Consider the following 20,504-nt stretch of genomic DNA (forward strand, 5'->3'; position numbering starts at 1 on the left):
AGCCTTTACGCGTGTACTCACAAGTGACGAGGGAGAGGGACACAGAGACAATCTGACACACTATATATCTATCTCCCACTGTAAGAGTGGCACTTTCAACTCGTGGTGGAGGGGGGGGAGGGGCAGTGTTACAAGAGTCTACAGACCCTTGCACCCTAGGAAGCTTTTCATTTGGCATCATCTAGACCTGGTTGATTAGTGAATACAATATTTTCATTCACAATTTATCAACATAATTCTCACCAGGGAACTGCTGCCATTGCATACGCTTTTTAATTATTTCAATGACAAGCTAAAACTAGAAGAACATTCTAGCTTCCTCAGTTACGGCCAACAGCAGCAAGGGTTAAAAAAAAAAAAACGGAAAACTTCTCATTTCGCTCTGATCTCAGCAACAGCTTTCAAGAGAAAAAGGCACTGACGCACCACACGTTTTCCAAACTAATTCTAATATTCATAAAAGCTCAGTACCATTCACAGCAAAGAACCTTATGACCTTATGGGACGGCCGGCTAATTACCCTGCCTTTTCAGAAGGAGAAGATTAATGAGGCCAATCACCAAGATTACCTGGAATTGGTCTCAAAGTGGGAAGCCTGCAATATCGCGCTGACACCCTTTTGTTTGTTATATACTATTCAGTTATCAATTGGCGTTGATAAACTTCTCTGACCGTTACCTTTTGCAAACAGTATTACAATTTGTTTCTAAAGCAACGGCACTGCCGGTTCTAACGTCTACGCTACAGGATATATTGCCATAGATACTCATTGGGCTCTGGTGAGTCATGGTTAAACTATTCAGTAGGCGATTTTAATGCATCTATGAATCTATATACATATTCTCAGCATCATCTTATCCATCTGACTCGAAAAAAAAAAAAAAAAAGCCTTCACAAACTTTATTTTGAATTATTGTCTGTGGTGTACACACAAAAGGGTCAAATGACTGTCATGCATGTGCTTAAGAAAGCCTGCTGAAAGAATGTAATGGGAATATTGTTATTCCTTTGTAGAAAGTATTGTAAATACTACGGACCACAGAGTATTTTCAAGAGTTTATCCACAGGACAATTTGCTTTTCTTACATAGCTGGCCATTCTGGACAGGCAAGAATCTATAAGACCTGTGAGAGGAAATCTATAAGAACCAGTGTATATATACCAAGACTGTCACAGCACGCTGAGCAGACAATCTCAATATATTATTTTTATTTATTTATTTTTAGATTTTTATATACCGGTGTTCCTATATGAAATAAAGATCACATCGGTTTACATTGAAACAGAACATGAAAATTGCCAAAAGGCATTATATTATCTCAATATATTATCTTTTTCCTAAGTGGTAACTCCTAATATGGAAATTAGCTGTAGTGTAGCTACAGCATTGGTTAATTTTCCCTATATGCATCACTTTGCACTTGTGCACATTAAATTTCATCTGCCATTTGCTTGCCCAGTCTTCCAGCTTGCAAGATCCTCCTGCAATTTATCACATTCTGCACGTGATTTAACTACTCTGAATAATTTTGTGTCATCTGCAAATTTGATCAACTCACTCATCATATCCCTTTCTATATCATTTATAAATATATTAAAAAGCAATGGTCCAAGTACAGATCCCTGAGGCACACCGCTGTTTACCTTTTTCCACTGAGAAAACTGACCATTTATTCATACTTTCCGATTCCTTTCTTTTAACCAGTTTGCAATCGACAAAAGGACATCACCTCCTATCCCATGACATTTTAGTTTTCTTAGAAGCCTCTCATGAGGGACTTTGCCAAATTCCTTCTGAAAATCCAAATAGACTACATCTATCAATTCACCTTCATCCACATTTATTAACCCCTACAAAAAAAAAAAAATGAGGCAAATTTGTGAGGGAAGTCTTACATTTGGTAAATCCATGCTGGCTGCGTCCCATTAAACTATGTCTATCTATATGTTCTGTGATTTTGTTTGTTAGAATAGTTTCCATGATTTTTCCCAGCACTGAATTCAGGTTCACCAGTCTATAGTTTCCGGGATCACCCTTGGAGCCCTTTTAAATTATTGGAGTTACATTAGCCACCCTCCAATCTGCAATTATTGGAGTTATATTAGCCACCCTACAAATTATTACTAATAGGTCTGAAATTTCATTTTTCAGTTCTTTCAGAACCCTAGGTGTTTACCATTGAGTCCAGGTGATTTGCAGCTCTTCAGTTTGTCAATCTGGCCTACTACTTTTTCTAGGTTCACCGTGATTTAGTTCAGTTCATCCAAATCATCACCCTTGAAAACCTTCTCCGGAACGAGCATCTCCCTAATATCCTCATTAGTACCCAAGTAAGCAAAGAATTTATTTAGTCTTTCCGTGATGGCCTCATCTTCCCTTTAACCCCTTGATTATCTAAAGGTCCAACCAACTCCCTCGCAGGCTTCCTGCTTCAGATATATTTAAAAATTTTATTATGAGTTTTGCCTCTACAGCCAACTCTTTTTCAAATTGTCCCTTCCTGTGTCTTATCAATGTTTTACATTTAATTTGACAATGCTTACACTTTCTCCTATTTTCTTCAGATGGATCCTTCTTCCAATTTTTGAAGGAAGTTTTTTTTGGCTAAAATAGCCTTTTAGGGTCTACTCACAACTCCTTGATCACCCAAACATCCACTCAAGATCTCTCCACTTTTCCCCTCCTGCAACATGCAGTTAGCCCTGGTGTCCTCCATTCTCTGGGCCTCCCTAGAGCACTTTTCATATCAGAACAATCCCTTTCTCTTGGCCATTTTCTTAAGGGGAGAAAGAGCCTTTTCTCCACCTTTAGCTTCTGGACATTTCCTCTAGGGGAGGAAGCCTTCTTCCACTCCACAGCCTCAGGCCTCCTCTTCCTTTGAGGGAAAGAGCCCTTGCAAGACCCCACTCCATGCTGGGGTGGTCCCAGGGCCTACCAACCTGCAAGCTGATTACTCCAGGCCACTACATATTAGAAGTCCTTTCACTAAGACTCTATCCTAAGAAAGGGCAAATTCCCACTAAATCCTCCCAGCTTTACATCATCCATGGATACATTTTCTAACAATCACCTAAACCCACAATCTTAAGAGGACCAACAGACAACCCTTCATTCACAATATTAAGACATCATATAGATTCCTCCCCAAAATAAATGCCATCCTGTGGTCATTGAGTGGTACTACACATTCAACAATTACTAGTTGTGAATCCTGGGATCTCCCCCATCCAAAGGGGCCGATGCAATTAATGCGCGTAGAAAGCAGTTAGGTGATTTTTTTTTTTAACGTTTCTTTAAGTTTTTCCTCCTACTTAATATCACAAAGATATATATTTTTTTGCATTGGAGTGACTGCCTAATAGCCTCATTCTTATACATTTGCATGTGATGAGCGCTATTAGGTTCACTCCATGTTGGCCGTGCATTGAATAGGCGCTAATCCCCTTATTGCATTAGGGGATTGATTAGCGCCTATTCAAACCGGGTCCGACTGCGGGTTATACAGTGCGCTCATCTGAGTGCACTGTATTGCATCGGCCCCAAAATATCTTGTAGAACTAAAATGGAAAAAAAAGAGCACAAATCTGGGGGTATCCCCATATCTGCAACTCCCACCACTCCACTCATGCTACTCTACTTGGACTTACTATCTCGCAATCTCTCTCAGCTGTGCTAGATGGCCCCCATTGCCATCTGATCTTACTGTTACTGCTTTTCATTCCTCATATATCTTGATAGACCTTAGTGTTAATCTCTGCATTTACCATATATTTCGAAATGACTCTATCCCCTTAACTCCCCTGTTGCCCCTGCCCCTGTTTTGTAACCCTCTTTTCTCTGTTAATAACGTTCGATGTAAGAGTCCCACCTCACCGCTCATGCCTCTCTACATGGACTTACTTCCTCGCAATCCTGCTTAGCTGTGCTAGATGGCCCTCAATGCCAAGTGATCATACTGTTACTGTTTTACATTATTCGTATATCTTGATATGCCTTTAGCGTTATTCTCTGCGTTTACCATATATTTTGAAATGACTTCTCCTCATCTCCCCTGTTGCCCCTGTTTTATGTAACTCACTTTTCTCTGTTAACAACATTCGATGTAAACCGACATGATGTTTCTACGAATGTCGGTAGATAAAAGTCTTAAATAAATAAACTGTGGTCTCTTCATTCATTCATCATTTTGCAAATCTTTCTCGTCTTTCATTTCTCTCTCTCTTTCCTTCATCTCTGTGTGCCTATATTTATCTCTATGTAACCTCCGCCATTCTTTTCTTTACACTTTCCTCCCTTCCTTCACCTCCTGCTCTCTCTCTCTTTCCCCTTTGACCCTTCTCTTTTCTTCACCCCTCCTACCCCCCCAAAAAAGAAACCCAGCCTTGGTGCACTCTGAATACTCCCACTCATGTCCTCTCTCCCCTCTGCCTCCCACAGTGTCATCACCAAATCTGATTCTAAACAGCTCCATACAGCAGAGTCTTCCTCAGGGAGCTGCATAGAAAATAAGTTAGGAGAAATGTCCATGGCAGCGAACTGCATGAATCAGAGACAGTATCGAACTGGGGATTTGCAAGCAGAAAGGAGAAAGTGAGAATCAGGAGAGGGGGAGGGCTGAGGTCCACAGGCAAAGAATACTGAGGAGGAGTGGAGAGGATTTTCCATGGGACAATGTGAGAAAGTGACAGCGGTGGGGAGACTGGAGGACCGAGACCACAAGCAGGTTGGAAAGACAGAAAGTGAACATCTGGATGGGGGCTGGGGACCATATGGGAGAAAAAGCACTGGTAGCGGGGTGAAGGGATCTTGGGGAGAAAAAGTGCTAAGAACAGGTAGAGGAAGGATGCTAAGAATAAGGGAACAAACAGGAGGAGAGAAACAGTCTGAAGCAATCCTGTACTTCCATAGGCAAGGATTCCCGTCTGGCTCCACCTCCTCATTTAAAAGTTTTAGAGCAACCAAAATAGGTCGCTCTTAAGGCTCCCTTTCCAAGGACAACCTTACTGGTTGGTGGACCAATGTGGTTGTTACGTAACCAGAAAAAAAGGAAGGTCTATCAAGAAATTCCTTCATACTATTCATACCACCACTTGGGGATCCCCAGCAAGTACTGTACAGGTTTGTGCATGAATCTCTCTCCTGGCAAGCTCCCATCCAGCACTGCTTCCCTTTGGGCAAGTATCCTGCCCACAAGCTGCTCCTTGAGGGTTTCTGTGGACACTGAAATCTCACAGCAACCTGTGATCACAATGATCTCAGAAAGGCATCCACAGACCATTTACCATTCTATGGAACTCACTTACCTAACTCGCTAGTCGGCAGCACAGTACTAATAAACTAAATTGTTTATTATCAAAATGGGTTTACAGTGAACAAAATGATTAAAACCCAATACAACAAACGGGAAAGAAAAAGGAATAGTCACAGTAACACTAACTGGTATACTTAGATCAGTCTGTCTACAGAGTAAAACACTGTATCTTTCTCAATCAGATCTAAGGGTCCTGAGTAAGGTTTTGCTCTCAGCATTTAGCTGTATAGCCCAGCTGAAACAGTTCTCAAACTGCTACAGCTCCAACTGTCACTTTTTCCTCTCACAGCAAGATGTCAGCAGCACTTCTAGCTCAGAGATTAACCCTGTCAGTTCCAGCTACTAGTACTGTAGAAAACCGTACAGTAATGCTGTCTCTTCCTGTCTAATAAAAAAAAATCATCAAGGAAAGAAAAAAGTTCTCACAGTAAAAACAGTTTTACATGACAGACAAACAACAAAATTAACAGTTAAAACTTCAATTTTGCCACAGTGGTCCGCTTTACATTTCCTGTAACAGAGTGAATACAGCCATGAACATTCCTGGGCAGCTTTATTTTATTTATTTAAAATCTTTTCTATATCGTCGTTAAAGCTGGATGCCGTCACAACGGTTCACAATAAGGCACATAACATCATGTTGCTTAAATGTCTTAAATTATATCAACTAAACAGCTGCTAGGAAGATCAGATTTGATATGAATATGTACACCCTGGAAAAGAAGAGCTACAGGGCAGATATGATACAGCTCTTCAGATACCTGAAAGATTTTAATGATGCACAATCGTCAAACCTTTTCCATTGGAAAGAAATCAAAAGAACTAGGGGCAGTCACAGCAGCTATGTAAATTTATATCTATTATGGTTGTACATTTACTGCTTTTTGGGTGAGAAATCAGGTAAACAATTGCCTGTCTGTGACTATCAGGGCAGATTTTAAGAAAGTAGTGTGCGTTAAAAACGGGGATTACAAGCGTGGCCAGGCTTTGCGTACACATCTTCAAAGGGGCCCAGCCACGTGTATAACCCCCGTTACACGCCAAAGTGCCGGGCCCAGATAAAGGGGCAGTCCGGGGGGGGGGGGGGCGAGGAAGGGTGGGAATGGAGGTGGCCGGTACTGGGGGAAAGGAATCCTGGCGCGTGAAAGGGTTTAGGGGGTGCAGAGGAGAGGGGAAGGGGAAGGGAGGTTAAGGTAGGGAAGTTCCCTGCCAGTCCTCTCCTTAATTGGAGCGGACTGGGAGGGAACTGGGGAAGGCCGAGATGCATTGATGAATTTGCAAAACTTTACCCCACCCCTCCCTTGCACCCACCACGCGCACGGATTACAAAATCTGGTGTGTCCATATGAGCACGTTTTGCGCATGTGCACCTATGAAAATCTACCCCTGAATTTCTATTGGAACACACTGGAATGGATTTCCAGTTCCTTCTTTAAGCCTTCCCATCCTGTTCTACCACTCTTCATTTTCTCCAGTATCACCCACAGAAAAGCTGATGCCAGCACTGTGCAGCTCTCAGAGCTATAGCTACGTACACAGGGCCTGAACTCTTACAGTGATCTGAGGTCTCAATCATCTTAAGATTAAAGCAAGAGGACAGGAATTGAGGGGCCCAAATTTAGAGAGCTACATGGTGGGTGACGCTATCAGCAGTACTGAGGGGGCAGCACAGAATACACTGAAGAGTGGTGGAGAAGGTTGAAAGAGTACTACTGGCTTAAGGAAGAAGCAGGCTAGTGGAAGGGTATAGCGGAATGGCTGACTGCCAAGGCTGGAAAGGAGGAAGACAGAGACTGGTGAGAAGTCTGGGGAGGGCATCAGGGAGAGGGCTGAGGGGGAAAAGGGAGACTGAATGGGGAAAAAGAGAGAACGTTGGGGAAGAGAGACTAGATGGGACACTCTCCCCTACCTCAATCTTGCCCCCCCCCCCCCCCCCACCCAATTTCCTTCATGATTTGGTGCATTCTACCATTTTTTTTTGTCTACATATTAAACCCTGAACTCCACGCATAAAACCCCTTACCTCAGATGAGGCTGGCTTGCAGTAGGTAGCTCCAAATACTAGATTCTCTAGTGACATACTTGATTGATCAGATCCCATTTCTTGACTACCTTTTCCAAGCCAGGATCCTTTTCCTGGGCGAGCAAAGCTATAAGAGAAGATAGTAAAGTCAACCAGATAAATCATGATCTAAGCAGCCATGATGTCATCCACATGTGATTGATGATTCTTCTTGTGTTCTGAGAAAAGAGACACTTAAGATACCCAAATAACTCTATATAAATATAAACATTTTTAAAGGACACAATTTTCTCTTGTATAGGCATACAAATATACACCTTTGAAGAAAATGTCCTCAGCACAGAGTCCAGCGCCATTTTGATATCACTAAGAGTGAATGGGGATGTCTCCTGCCCCTTTCTCCTGGCAAGATCTCCACGGAAGGGGTAAGTGGGGGCCAGAACATCACCAGCCCTGGCTGATTTCTAGGGATGGAAGGGGGTTGGAGGACCCTATGGAGGCCCTAGCTGGGCTCAGCTTAGCCTGGGCCCCAGCAATATTGGCTTATTCATTATAGGCCCCAGGAAGAAGCAGCAGGAGCCAAAGGGGGCTCCAGGAGGCCATATTTTTTTAATAAATGAAAAAACAAATACCCCAAAAAGTTCAGATATTTTCAAGCAAAGCTATTTTCTGATTTGGCTGTGCCATTTGTTTTAAATTAATGCATAGCCCTAGTAAAAAAAAAAACAAAAACACTCCCTCTGTAAACTATGAGGTTGTGGAATTGAAAACACACTCTCAGGACTGAAAAGTAACAAAAAGCAAACATGATTTTTTCATTGAGACATTAGTTCCTCAGAACAAAACTAGCTGGTTAACATTGACCACAGTCAGACATTCTTAGAACATTGTAATCAATTGTAAATAATTGCTCTTCTGTTAAATTCCTCTCGCCTTTTTCTCCTTCTCCCAGTTTTAAACTTCCCTGTTTTATTGTAACTTCAGAGTTTCTCCTCACTTGTTACAGTTCTATGTTATTTTCATTTTACACCCCTTGTTAAATGTAAACCAGCATGATGTGAATTCTTATCGCGAATGCCGGTATATAAAAACACTAAATAAATAAATATAGATAGCTAGCTAGATAGATAGCTAGATAGATAGATAAGTGAGGAAGATGGAGATATGATATGGGCAGATGTGCAGGGTAATTCTGCCCTGGTGCAACAAAAGTTATTTCAACTATCAAAAGCAACATGTTAGACTGGGAGATCCTTTGGAATCAAGTGGAACTAAGTTGGGAGCTGTGGGACTGATTCAGAGCCTGGCTATAGTTAATGGGTTTTTTGAGATGTTATGGAATTTTTTAGGGGGTGTTAGTGTTTATATTTTGAGTTATGTGATGTGGCTAGCTATTCTCCTAGTGAGAGTAGAGTTGGTGTTAGGTTACATTAAGATTTTTTCAAATGTTAGTATAACGCAGTAAAATTACAATATAACATGTATCTCATTTTCTCCGTATTCTACTTTGCAATATAAATCCTTTCAGGTCCTTTTTGGGAAAGAGGTAGTATGCAAGCATCAAATGTATTGTATTATACTGTAATACTGAACAATCTTCTTTAAACAAGAAAAGCATAGCCAAGAGGGACAACTAAAGATGCTTATCCTCCATGTCCTAATCTACTGCAGAAGAGTCAGGGCCCTTGTTGGCTGCTGTCTGAATCCAATTCCCCTTTTCCCACTGCTGTTGAAGCAGAGAGCAATGATGAAGTTGCATTAACTGAAGGAAGCCTTATTTGTTAAGGGTTCCAACTGCCACACCAGCAAGTTACTCCCAGGTACTCTCATGAACTTTATTTCATCCTCTAGCATTTAGGGATCCACAGCGTTTGTCCCATGCCCCTTTGAATTCCTTCACTGTTTTCGTCTTCACCACCTCCTCCAGAAGGGTATTCCAGGCATTCACCACCCTCTCCATAACAAAATATTTCCTGACATTGGATCGGAGTCATCCTCCCTGGAGTTTCATTTCATGACCCCTAGTTCTTTTGATTTCTTTCCAATGGAAAAGGTTTGACGATTGTGCATACTAAAACCTTTCAGGTATCTGAAGGTCTATATCATATCTGCCCTGCAGCCCCTCTCTTCCAGAATATACATATTCAGATCCTTCAGTCTCTCCTCATAAGTCTTCCAATGCTGACCACTCACTATTTTGGTCACTCTTCTTTAAACCATCTCTATCCTGTCTTTATCATTTTTCAGATATGTGCACCATTACTGAACACAGTACTCCAGGTGAGGCCTAACCAAGGACCTGTACAAGGGCATTATCGCCTCTTTTTTCTTACTGGTTATTCCTCTCTATATGCAACCCAGCATTCTTCTGGCTTTAGCTATCGCCTTCTCACATTGCTTTACCGCTTTCAGATCATCAGACACTATCACACCAAGGTCCCTCTCCCAGTCCGTGTGCATTAGTCTTTTACTGCTCATCACTTACAGCTCTTTTTGGAATGCTGCACCCCAGATGCATGACTCTGTACTTCTTGGCATTGAATCCCAGCTGCCAAATCTTCGACGACTCTACAAGCTTTCATATATGTTATCACTATGTTTTCTAATTATTTCATTGTAAACCGATGTGATGTGCAAATGAACATCGGTATAGAAAAGCCTTAAATAAATATAACAATTTTCATTCTCTCTACATATTCAGGCATGTCCACTCTGTTGCAGATCTTCATATCATCCACAAATAGACAAAATGTATCTTCTATCCCTTCCGCCAGGTCGCTCACAAAAATATTGAATAGAACCCGTCCCAAAACCGATCCCTTTGGCACTCCACTTAACACTGCTCTCTCTTCAGAGAAGGTTCCATTTACCATTACGTGCTGTCTCCTGTCAGTCGACCAGTTTAGAATCCATGCTACTACATTGGCACCCACTCCCAAGCTTCTCATTTTGTTCACAAGTCTTCTATGTGGGACTGTATCAAAAGCTTTACTAAAATCCAAGTAAATCACATCAAGCACTCTTCCCTGATCCAATTCTCTAGTCACCTAATCAAAAAAATCAATCAGATTTGCCTGACAGGACCTTCCCCTGGTGAATCCATGCTGCCTCAGGTTGAGCAGATAGCTCACTATCCTTTCCTTCAGTAGAGTCTCCATTAATTTTCCCACCACCGAGGTGAGGCTAACCAGCCTGTAGTTTCCAGCCTCCTCTCTGCTCCCACTCTTGTGAAGCAGGACCACCACCACTCTTCTCCAATCTTATGGCACCACTCCCGTTTCCATATATCTATTGAACAGGTCCTTCAGCAGACCCACCAGCACATCTCTGAGCTCCCTCAATATCCTGGGGATGTATGTCATCCAGCCCCATTGTGTTGTCCACTTTCAGTTTTCCTAGCTCTTCCCATTCATTCTTTTCTGTAAATGGAGTTTTGCCTACTCCATCCCCATCCATAGTCTTGTCAACTAGTGACCATTCTTCTCTAGGGTCTTTAGTGAACACCGAACTGAAGTATTTGTTTAATATTTTGGGCAATTCTTTATCTCTCTCCACACATTGATTTTTGTCACCTTTCAATTTCACTATACCCCTTCGGGCCTTTCTCCTTTCTCTGATATAGCTGAAAAATGTTTTGTCAACTCACTTTACATCTTTGGCAATCCTTTCTTTCGTCTGACAATTTGCTTTCTTGATGTCTTTCTTCATCTCCTTCAGTTTCATCAGATATTCTTTCTTGTGTTCCTTTTTTTGGGATCCTTTATATTTCTTAAATGCTGCTCTTTTTGCCTTTATTTTAATCAGCCACCTCCTTTGAGAACCAGATCAGTCTCTTATTTCTCTTACTTTTGTTTACTTTTCTAACATAGAGATTTGTTGCCTTTGTAATTGCGCCTTATAGTTTGGCCTACCTCTCTTATTTTCTCCCAGTCTTCTAGTTCTACCTCCAGGTACATCACCATTTTGACAAAGTCCGTATTTTTGAAATTCAAAATTCAGGTCTTCATGTGACCTCTCTGTGTCCTATTAGTTTCATCAAAACATACCGTTTGATGATCACTGGTGCTCAGGTGGGCACCCACCCAGACATTAGAGACATGATCTCCATTAGTGCACACTAGGTCGAGTATAACTCCCTCCCTCATGACTTCCATTACCATTTGTTTGGACAGAGTTTCTTGCAGGGCATCCACTATCTCTCTATTTCTGGTAGATTCCGCAGAAGGGATTCTCCAGTCTACATCCGCCAGATTAAAATCTCCAACAATCAACACTTCTCCCTTCTTTCTCACCTTTTGGATGTCTTCGACCAGATCTCTGTCTAGTTCTTCCGTTTGAGCCAGAGGCCTGTAAACCACTCCAGTAAAAATGGATGCACCATCATTTTATTTTTTAGGACAGCCCATAATTCTTCTTCTCTACCCCACATTCCTTGCAGTTCAGTTGTTTGGATATTGTTTTTGACATAAAGAGCTACTCCTCCCCTTTTTCTCCCCTCTCTGTCCTTCCTTACAAATTATAGCCTGGTATGGCCCTAACCTAATCATGAGATTCCATGAACTATGTCTCCGTAACAGCAACAATGTCCAAGTCCGCCTCCGCCATTAGGGCCTGCAGGTCTGGGATTTTATTGCCCAAACTACTAGCATTTGTGGTCATAGCTTTCCAATTTTTCTCCTTTGATTTGTTGCACTTCCTAGTCACCTTTTCTGCTTTTTTGAGCCTATTGATTTGGGGGTGACATGTCAATTTCACTGGCCATCTCCTGCCACCACCATTATTTGGTTTCAGTGTCTGATATATAATTTGAATTTCTCACTTAGCATCCTCCTTTCTGCTACAGACAAATGTAGTCCTTTTTTTTTTTTTTCAATCATACAGCCTTTTACTGCTCCACACACGATTCCAGTCTCCAAAGTATCCAAAACCACTTTCTGTGCACCAGGTTTTGAGTCAGGAATTGAAATTATCTATATGGCATAGCTTCTCATTTCCCTTTCCATGACCAGGTAATATTTCTGAAAAGGCAATAGACTGCAGTGTGCCTTATCGTTCCTAGATTTTGGACATTTTTCTGTACTTCATGGATACAATTTCTATTGAGATCATTGGTCCCAAGATTTATTTATTTATAAAATTTTATATACCGTCATTTAGAAGGCTCCATCACAACGGTTTACATAGATCCAAGATGATACAAATCAAAATCAATAATACAAATAAAATCAATAATAAAACACTAATAGGCTAATACTTATTCAGTAGTCTAAAATATGTAAAAAAATTATAAGCAAAATTACGCTGCTTATGTCATCTGATTCATCTCATCATAGGCTTTGCAAAATAGCCAGGTTTTAAAATCTCTTTTAAATGTTTTCTGACTCTGCTGCATTCCTAGGTGGTTGATAACACTGATATCAAAGTTCCTACTTTCACTTTCAATGACTTTGACTATCTGGTTTGCATTTCTAATAGCTGAGGATGCCGGAAGGCATTTAACTGATATGTTACCATCAAAATGTGTTCCCAATTTGGTTCCTTTGATTATTGAGTCTCCCAGTAGAAGAAGCTTTCTTTTATGACATTTGATTTTGTTGAAGGGCTTCTGGGTGCATTGAGTGTCTTCTCTTTTAGAAATCACTTCAAAATCTAATGCTGAGGTTTCTTCATTCTCCAATGCAGAAAAGGCATTATATGTAGGGGTAACAGTGGGGAGAGTGTGCAGTCTTCTTCATAACAGGCCTTATTCTGTCAGAGCCCACTGTTATCCAATTGTTTCTGGGTTTTTGAATCTTGGATGTCCGACAAACGTCTATCACAGGGGTCGGGAACGAATGGCTCGCGAGCCAGATGTGGCTCTTTTGATGGCTGCATCAGGCTCGCAGACAAATCTTTAATAAAAAAGTAAAAATCTAACAAAACCCCCCACCCTCCTGATGCCCCCCAAGACCTGCCAAAAGTCCCTGGTGGTCCAGCGGGGGTCCAGGAGCGGTCCGGGAGTGATCTCCTGGACTTGGGCTGTCGGCTGCCAGCAGTCAAAATGGCGCCGACAGCCCTTTGCCCTTACTATGTCACAGGGGCTACCGCTGCCATTGGTCGACCCCAGTGACATAGTGAGGGCAAAGGGCCGTCTGCGCCATTTTGACTATTGGCAGCCGACAGCCCAAGTCCAGGAGATCGCTCCCCGACCGCTCCTGGACCCCCGCTGGACCACCAGGGACTTTTGGCAGGTCTTGGGGGGGGTCAGGAGGGTGGGGGATTGTAGTAAATTAATTTTGGAGGTATTGGGGGGCATCAGGAGGGTGGGGGTTTTTGTTAGAGTTTTACTTTTTTATTAAAGATTTGTCTGCGAGCCCTGGACCCCCGCTGGACCACCAGGGACTTTTGGCAGGTCTTGGGGGGGGGGTCAGGAGGGTGGGGGGTTGTAGTAAATTAATTTGGTAGGTCTTGTTTGGCTCTCACGGAATTACATTTTAAAATATGTGGCGTTCATGGCTCTCTCAGCCAAAAAGGTTCCCGACCCCTGGTCTATCAGTTTGTACAGACTCTCTAGAACTTCACCCTGTTCCTCCATCACTTAACCCAAACCTTCTACCTAAAAACTGCAGACAAAAGACAATTTCACTTCCATGACTTTATTAGCAGGCATAAAAGTGTATGGACACATTCAGTCATGTATATGTGGCTACCACTTACAAAATGGCAATTTGAGCATACATCCGAACCCTTCCCCTGAATACCCCTAAAATGCCCATTTTTTCCCTGCTAAGATTTATGCAATACTGCAAGTATGCACATACTTGCAATGTTTTCAAAACAGTGTATATGCATATACTGTTGCGCTGGAGGTGGACCCTTGGCATACAGCCCTCAGGGAGGTCCCAGAGGGCACCTGCCACCAGGAGGCGGAGCACACGAGACAGAAGCAAGCTGAAGCTTAGGTGGGCCTAAGAGGGTCTCCCGGAGTGGTAGCGGAGAGGTGTGCCCACCAAGAGTAAGGGTGCATAGCTAGTGGAGAACAGCTGAGCTAGACTGGAACAGAGTGTACCGGAGACCACTGGAAGGGAACAGGAACTGAAGGTCCTCTGGACAGGATAGGCAGTGCCTAGTGGTCTAGCCTTGTAGAAGGCCGCGGGCAGCATCAGAGCAGGCAGATCTGGTGGTCACAGGAGAAGCGAAGAGAGTGTCTGAGTGAAGCGCAAGGGTCAAAGCCAGTGTATCCATCCAAGGGTGGACAGCCAAAGCAAGGGTCAGTTCCAGGTATCAGTCCGAGCGGGGTCAGTGGCCAGCAGAGGACAGTTCCAGGTATCAGTCCGAGCGGGGTCAGTGGCCAGCAGAGGTCAGTTCCAGGTATCAGTCTGAGCGTGGTCAATGGCGAGCAGAGGTCAGTTCCAGGCAGCGGTCCAAACATGGTCAGAGGCAAGCCGAGGTCAGTACCGAGAAACAGTCAAAGAAGGTACAACCTGGGAAGCGGAGCAGGAATCTGGAACAGATGCTGACACACAGAGAGGACCATGGGAACACAGACACAGGAACACTGGAACAAGGACAGGAACACAGGAGCACTGGAACAAGGACAGGATCAAGGAAACAGAAACACAGGACGGCAATTAGCTTCTCATGAATGAGACGATCCGTTTGCCAAGGCAAGGAACTGGAGACTGAGCCCTGCCTTTTAGGCAGGGCTCAGGTGACATCATCGTCGCGCGCCGCGGAGGGGTTTCCCACGCTTGGCCCTCCAAAGGGCCGGGTGAGCCGCACGCGCCTAGGAGCGGACCCGACGCCGATGAGGACGCCGAGCCCCGCCGTGAGGAGCAGTGCGAGGTTGAAGGCCCCAAGAGGCCTGGAGACCTCGTGGGATGCCGCAGGCGCTGGGGGCGGGCTGCGGCTGCGAGGGAGGACGGACCAGGCCCGGCTGGGGCACCAGCGCGGCCAGGACGCGCAACATATACAAGCTATTTACATGCATATATATATACATTTTGCAGATATAACCAGTGTGTAACTCTTTGAAAATTGCCCTGAATGGGAGTAATTTTGTAATAGCCTGCACTCATTTTAAATGAATTACTGCAGGCAAGTATGTAACTGTGAATTTGACCTTCTGTTCTCTGCTGTCTGACCTTATCGGTGGGGGGAGCACAGCACCAGCAGTGCCTAGGTGTGGAAAAATCCTAGATCTGTCACTGACGAAATGCAAGGAAGGTCCTGCGTCTTATCTGAAAGAATATAAGAAGTGCCATGCTAGATTGGATCAAGGGTCCATCAAGCTTAGCATCCTGTCTATGACGAGTAATGGAATTAGGATTTTGCATGTCTGTGCTGTACCTCCTTCCTCCCCCCATAAAGTCAGAAAGAAGGTGGTCAAAGGAATGGTTCCACAACTGCCTGTGGCAGCTCAGGGATAAATTCTGTGTCAAAGGTCTGAAAATTCTGAAGCACATTGACAAACATTCCCATCTTTTATTTTACATTATAAAAATAAAGTTTTCCAATCTTGCTTGTGCTTGTATAATTTATTTTCTTTTTATCGGTGACAAAAAGGGATCTCAAATATCAGTACAGGGAAGGGATCTCAGGGATATGGAGGGGAGAAAAAGAGGGTGAGAAGAGCAGGAATGGCGTGAGGAGAAGGTGCGAGGGATGGAGGGAGGAGTGTGAGAAGGAAAGAAAATTGGGTATAGGGAGGAAAGGAAAAAAGGATCGGGAATGGAAAAGACTGAGAAAGTAGGGGGAAGAGGAGATCAAAAATCTGGAATAAGGAAGAGGTGGGAGGAGGCCTTGGAGTGGATTCCATAATCTAAGGAGAAAGGAGAGGTAGGAAGGGAAAATTGATCTGAAATGCAATAGTGGTAGTGGTGGGGAGTACTGTGAAAAGAAGCAGGTATTCTTACTAGAGATGTGAATTGGAACCGGAATCGGTTCTGATTCCGATTCACATCGTGGATTTTTTTTCGTTCGGTCCCATCGTTTTTTGGTTTGTTTTTTTTAATCGGCTGCGCCTGAGCCGATAAACAAAAAACACACCCGTCCCTTTAAAACCGCCCCCTTAGCTTCCCCCACCCTCCCGATCCTCCCCAAAAACATTTTAAAATTACCTGGTGGTCCAGTGGGGGTCCCGGGAGCGATCTCCCGCTCTTGGGCCGTTGGCTGCCACTAATAAAAATGGCGCCGATGGCCCTTTGCCCTTACCATGTGACAGGGTATCCATGCCATTGGCCGGCCCCTGTCACATGGTAGGAGCACTGGATGGCCCACACCAGGTAATTTTAAAATGTTTTGGGGGGGGGGATCGGGAGGGTGGGGGAAGCTAAGGGGCGGTTTTAAAGGGTCGGGGTGGGTTTAGGGGTTGTTTTAGTGTGCCGTTTTTCCCGCCCTCCTCCCAAAACAATAAGAGAACCCCACGAACAATTTCGTGGGGTTTTCCTATCGGTTTCGGGGAGCCCCCGATTTCTGACGACTTTGACTTTCACATCCCTAATTCTTACTGTACTCTGGACCTGCTCCCACTTACATCTGTCACACACAAACACTGCTCCCCTCCCACATTCCCTTCTCTCACACACAGACAGATGTACCTTAGCTGTTCTCCACTCGTCCCCCAGCCTCTCTCCTCAGGCCCCAGTGATCTGCCACTCAGTTCCTCCTAACCACCCCAAAATGATTCCCCTTTGCTCTGTCTGCTCCAGGCTCACGCCTTCCCTCCTGTTCCTTAAAGAAAGGAGGGTAGAAGCTGGATTAGGGAGCAGAGTAGCTCTTATTCCCTCTGCTATGTCTGCTCCTGATCACCCTTCTCCCTTCCTGTTCCCCACAGGCTGACTGGGAGGGGAGGGAGTGGATCAGGAAGCAGAGGGTTGATTTTAGCTTAGTGAAATTCAGCACATCTAGAAGGGCAGTAAATCTTCAGCCTGCCTGCTTCCCTGATTTTTGCCACCCTATTGAAAAATCCAGGCCTGCATTTCATGAACAAGCATAGACTATTGGGGCTGTTTTTGAAGCATAGCAACCTTGTGCATATTCAATCTTATATCAGGGAGTAAAGTTCATTTTCTATGATCCATCACAGTTAGAATTTTTTCTTAAGGAATGAGCCCGCCCAGAAATAATTTTGTATTGTATATTCCAAGGGCAGGCAACCCCAGTCCTGAAGTGCCACAAGGAGGTCTAGATTTCCTTCCTCGCCCTTCTTTCGCACCTGGAGACCTCTAACTACTAATTCTGCCCATTTAATGCTCTCATTTTAACCCCTTCTGCCCCCCTCCCTCCATCTGTTTCATGCTTATCCTCCTGGTAAGCCAATGTTTCATGTTAATCCATCCGGCAAGCCACTGTTACTTGTAATTATTATTATTATTATTATTATTATTATTAATTATTAACAGTTTTAATTGTTTTAATCTGTATTTATTATCAATTTGTTATATTCCGATTCACAGTTTATCTCGTTATTCTATATAGCGGAGACTCACAATTTACTGTTCCATGTAAAAAGCTTTTGGTCGGGTTTGTAAGACCAGGGCAATTTTTTTCCATTCTACGTAAACCGGATTGATTTGTATCTCATACAGGAATTTCGGTATATAAAAATTAAAAATAAATAAATAAATAAATTTTAGGATAACTACAATGAATATGTACTCCCTCCATATATCTCATGCATACTCATTGTAGATGTCCTGAAAACCAGACTTATTTGTGGCACTACAGGACCAGAACTGCCTACCCCTACCCTGGTACACTGTGTACATTTGGGAAGTATACTTAATTACTCTTCTTTGTTATTTGACGTGGATTACCATTGGAATAACATTTAGCTCATAGAATGATATGTTTTACTAGCATTTTGGAAAATCTGTACACCTTTTCCTTCATTGTATTTTTTTTTTTAAGGAGAAGGATTGGGCCTTTCCGTTGTCTATTTACATTATACAGAGTTATTTTTTTGTCTGACCGAGTCTATTTTGTTAATGATCTGCTTAATGTTTTCAATTTCAAGTTATATTTTAATAGGAAATGTTTAAATGTCTATAAAAGTTAAATGTAAAACAAGACTTGCTTTCTGTAAAATAGCCACAAAGTTCTGCTTTCCAGTTAGTGAATGCAAGATTGTTACAAAGAACAAGCTTTTGTGATTGTTAGAGATCAATTCTAAAAATGTCAGCAGTGACTGAAGGACGAACACTATGCAAATCCATTATTAGTGTACTACTGTGTGTAGATGTCAAATATATGAATGTCAGAATGCCTGCACAAATTATCAACCCTAATTACTTTCCCAAAGCTCATGTAGAATCGTATCTACCCTTGTCAAGAACTACACCTTTAGAAGTTCCCCATAGTAAATTAAAAAAAAAAAAAAGGCATGACTACTAATTTACTTCCTGCATTTACCTGATCAGGGGTTGATGCAATGCCACCAGTGAAGCATGCACGGTAACAGATATCACTGACAGGTGGAAATAGTCAAACATGACAGGAACGTGATGGTGCAGGCCTCTTCTGGGGTGAAAATGAAGGCCTAGAGTTCGACTGCTTATCAGGGGGATCGCTGTAACATCTCTCAGCCTGCAAGAAAGTTTTACAAAGTTTAGCAACATCTAATTTCACTGTAAGCTCTACAATGATTATTGACAAAGTCCTTGGTTTCCTGTGGCTGCTTCTAAATAGATTCTGAAGCAGGACAGAAACTCATTTTAAGATTCTGCTGCCATTCTGTGACATATTTGTATGTTATGTAAGATGTACAAATAAAACCATTTTTCTTGAAAGGACAAGTTGCTTCAAGCCCTCTATTGGTGGAAGGTAGGATTATAAATATTAGAAAAGAATAAAACTGATGCTTTATTTATTTGCCTCTGAAAAGCATATATTTTTCTAAAATTTTCTGTGTTCAGATTATTTATTTTTTTAATTTATTTGCATGTTTCACCGGTGCTGAGCATCTATTGCTTTTACTGTATCTGTTTATTTACATAGATTGGAAATTCTTCCTATGCACTGTTTAGGACAAAATTTAAAAAAGAAAACTGCATGTTACCACATTGGCAGCAAGTCTGCCAAATTTGGGTCTGATATGTGCATACTTTCAGTGATTACAGTTCCCCATAAGGAACTTAACAACAGTGGTAAGGAATTGAAAGCAGTACCAGTCACACTTTGGAAGACTATATCGAAGAAATGCTTATCAAGGCACCTAAGATGCAGAACTCAAGCAGGTGGAACCATAAAATGCCAGATGGACCAGATTACTAAAGCTGCTAGACCCTATACAACGGCTCCGATTTCTCTTGAATTGAAGAACTGGTATGCAGCCTTGGAAGGAAGAGGAGAAACCATTCCATGATGAGGAAGAACCAAAACATGCAAACCCAAAAGCTGAAGGCAGAACAACCATTACACCTAGGAGACAGAGGGTAGTGGCGGTTGGTGACTCACTTCTTAGGGGGCGAGTCACCAACCATATCCATTTGCAGAAAAGACATGTTGTCCAGGAACTATGCTGTCTGCTAGGTGCCAAAATCCAAGACATTACAGAGAAATTGCTGAAAATCCTCAAGCCTACAAATGAAACTGCTAGGTACAGAATGTATCAAAAGGGACTTCATGGCTATGAGAGAGAAATAAACTTAGAGTAGACAAGGTGATGGGGCGCGATGGGATACATCTGAGGGTACTAAGAGAATTCATTGATGTCCTGGTAGCACCACTGGTTGACCTTTTCAATACTTCTTTAGAGCTGGGAGTAGCTCTGGAGAACTGGATAGATATGGCTCCTATTCATTAAAGTGGAGATAAGGATGAAGCTGGGAACTACAGACGTTAATATGACCTCAGTGGTGAGCAAATTAGTGGAATTGCTGCTAAAACAGGCAGTTTTTGGAATCCAATAGATTGAAAGATCCAAAAGCATGGTTTTATCCAATGTAAATTTGGTCACACAAATCTTATCAATTTCTTTGATTGGATGACCTGAGAGTTGGCTTAAGGAAGAGTGCTAGATGTAGTATGCTTGAATTTCAGTAAGACCCTTTGATATGGTTTCACACTGATTGGGTTAGAAACTGGCTGAGTGGAAGGCCACAAAGGGCAGTGGTAAATGGAGTTTACTCTATAGAGGGGATGTTACTAGTGGTGTGTCTCAGTGATTGGTCCTGGGACTGGTTCTTTTC

General features: G+C 42.7%; 1 protein-coding gene across 1 annotated transcript in view; it reads right to left on the reverse strand.

The window, feature by feature from the left end:
* FAM135B (family with sequence similarity 135 member B) overlaps positions 1-20,504 on the reverse strand; it is a 397,453-nt gene that overhangs the window by 193,452 nt on the left and 183,497 nt on the right. The window contains exons 8-9 of the mRNA XM_029592069.1: positions 18,727-18,900; positions 7,336-7,462 (exon numbers count right to left, since the gene is read on the reverse strand). Coding sequence (XP_029447929.1) covers positions 7,336-7,462; positions 18,727-18,900 — 301 coding nt within the window. The remainder of the gene's footprint in view (positions 1-7,335; positions 7,463-18,726; positions 18,901-20,504) is intronic.

This window comes from Rhinatrema bivittatum, chromosome 2, assembly GCF_901001135.1.
Source record: "Rhinatrema bivittatum chromosome 2, aRhiBiv1.1, whole genome shotgun sequence".
NCBI classification, from domain to species: domain Eukaryota; kingdom Metazoa; phylum Chordata; class Amphibia; order Gymnophiona; family Rhinatrematidae; genus Rhinatrema; species Rhinatrema bivittatum.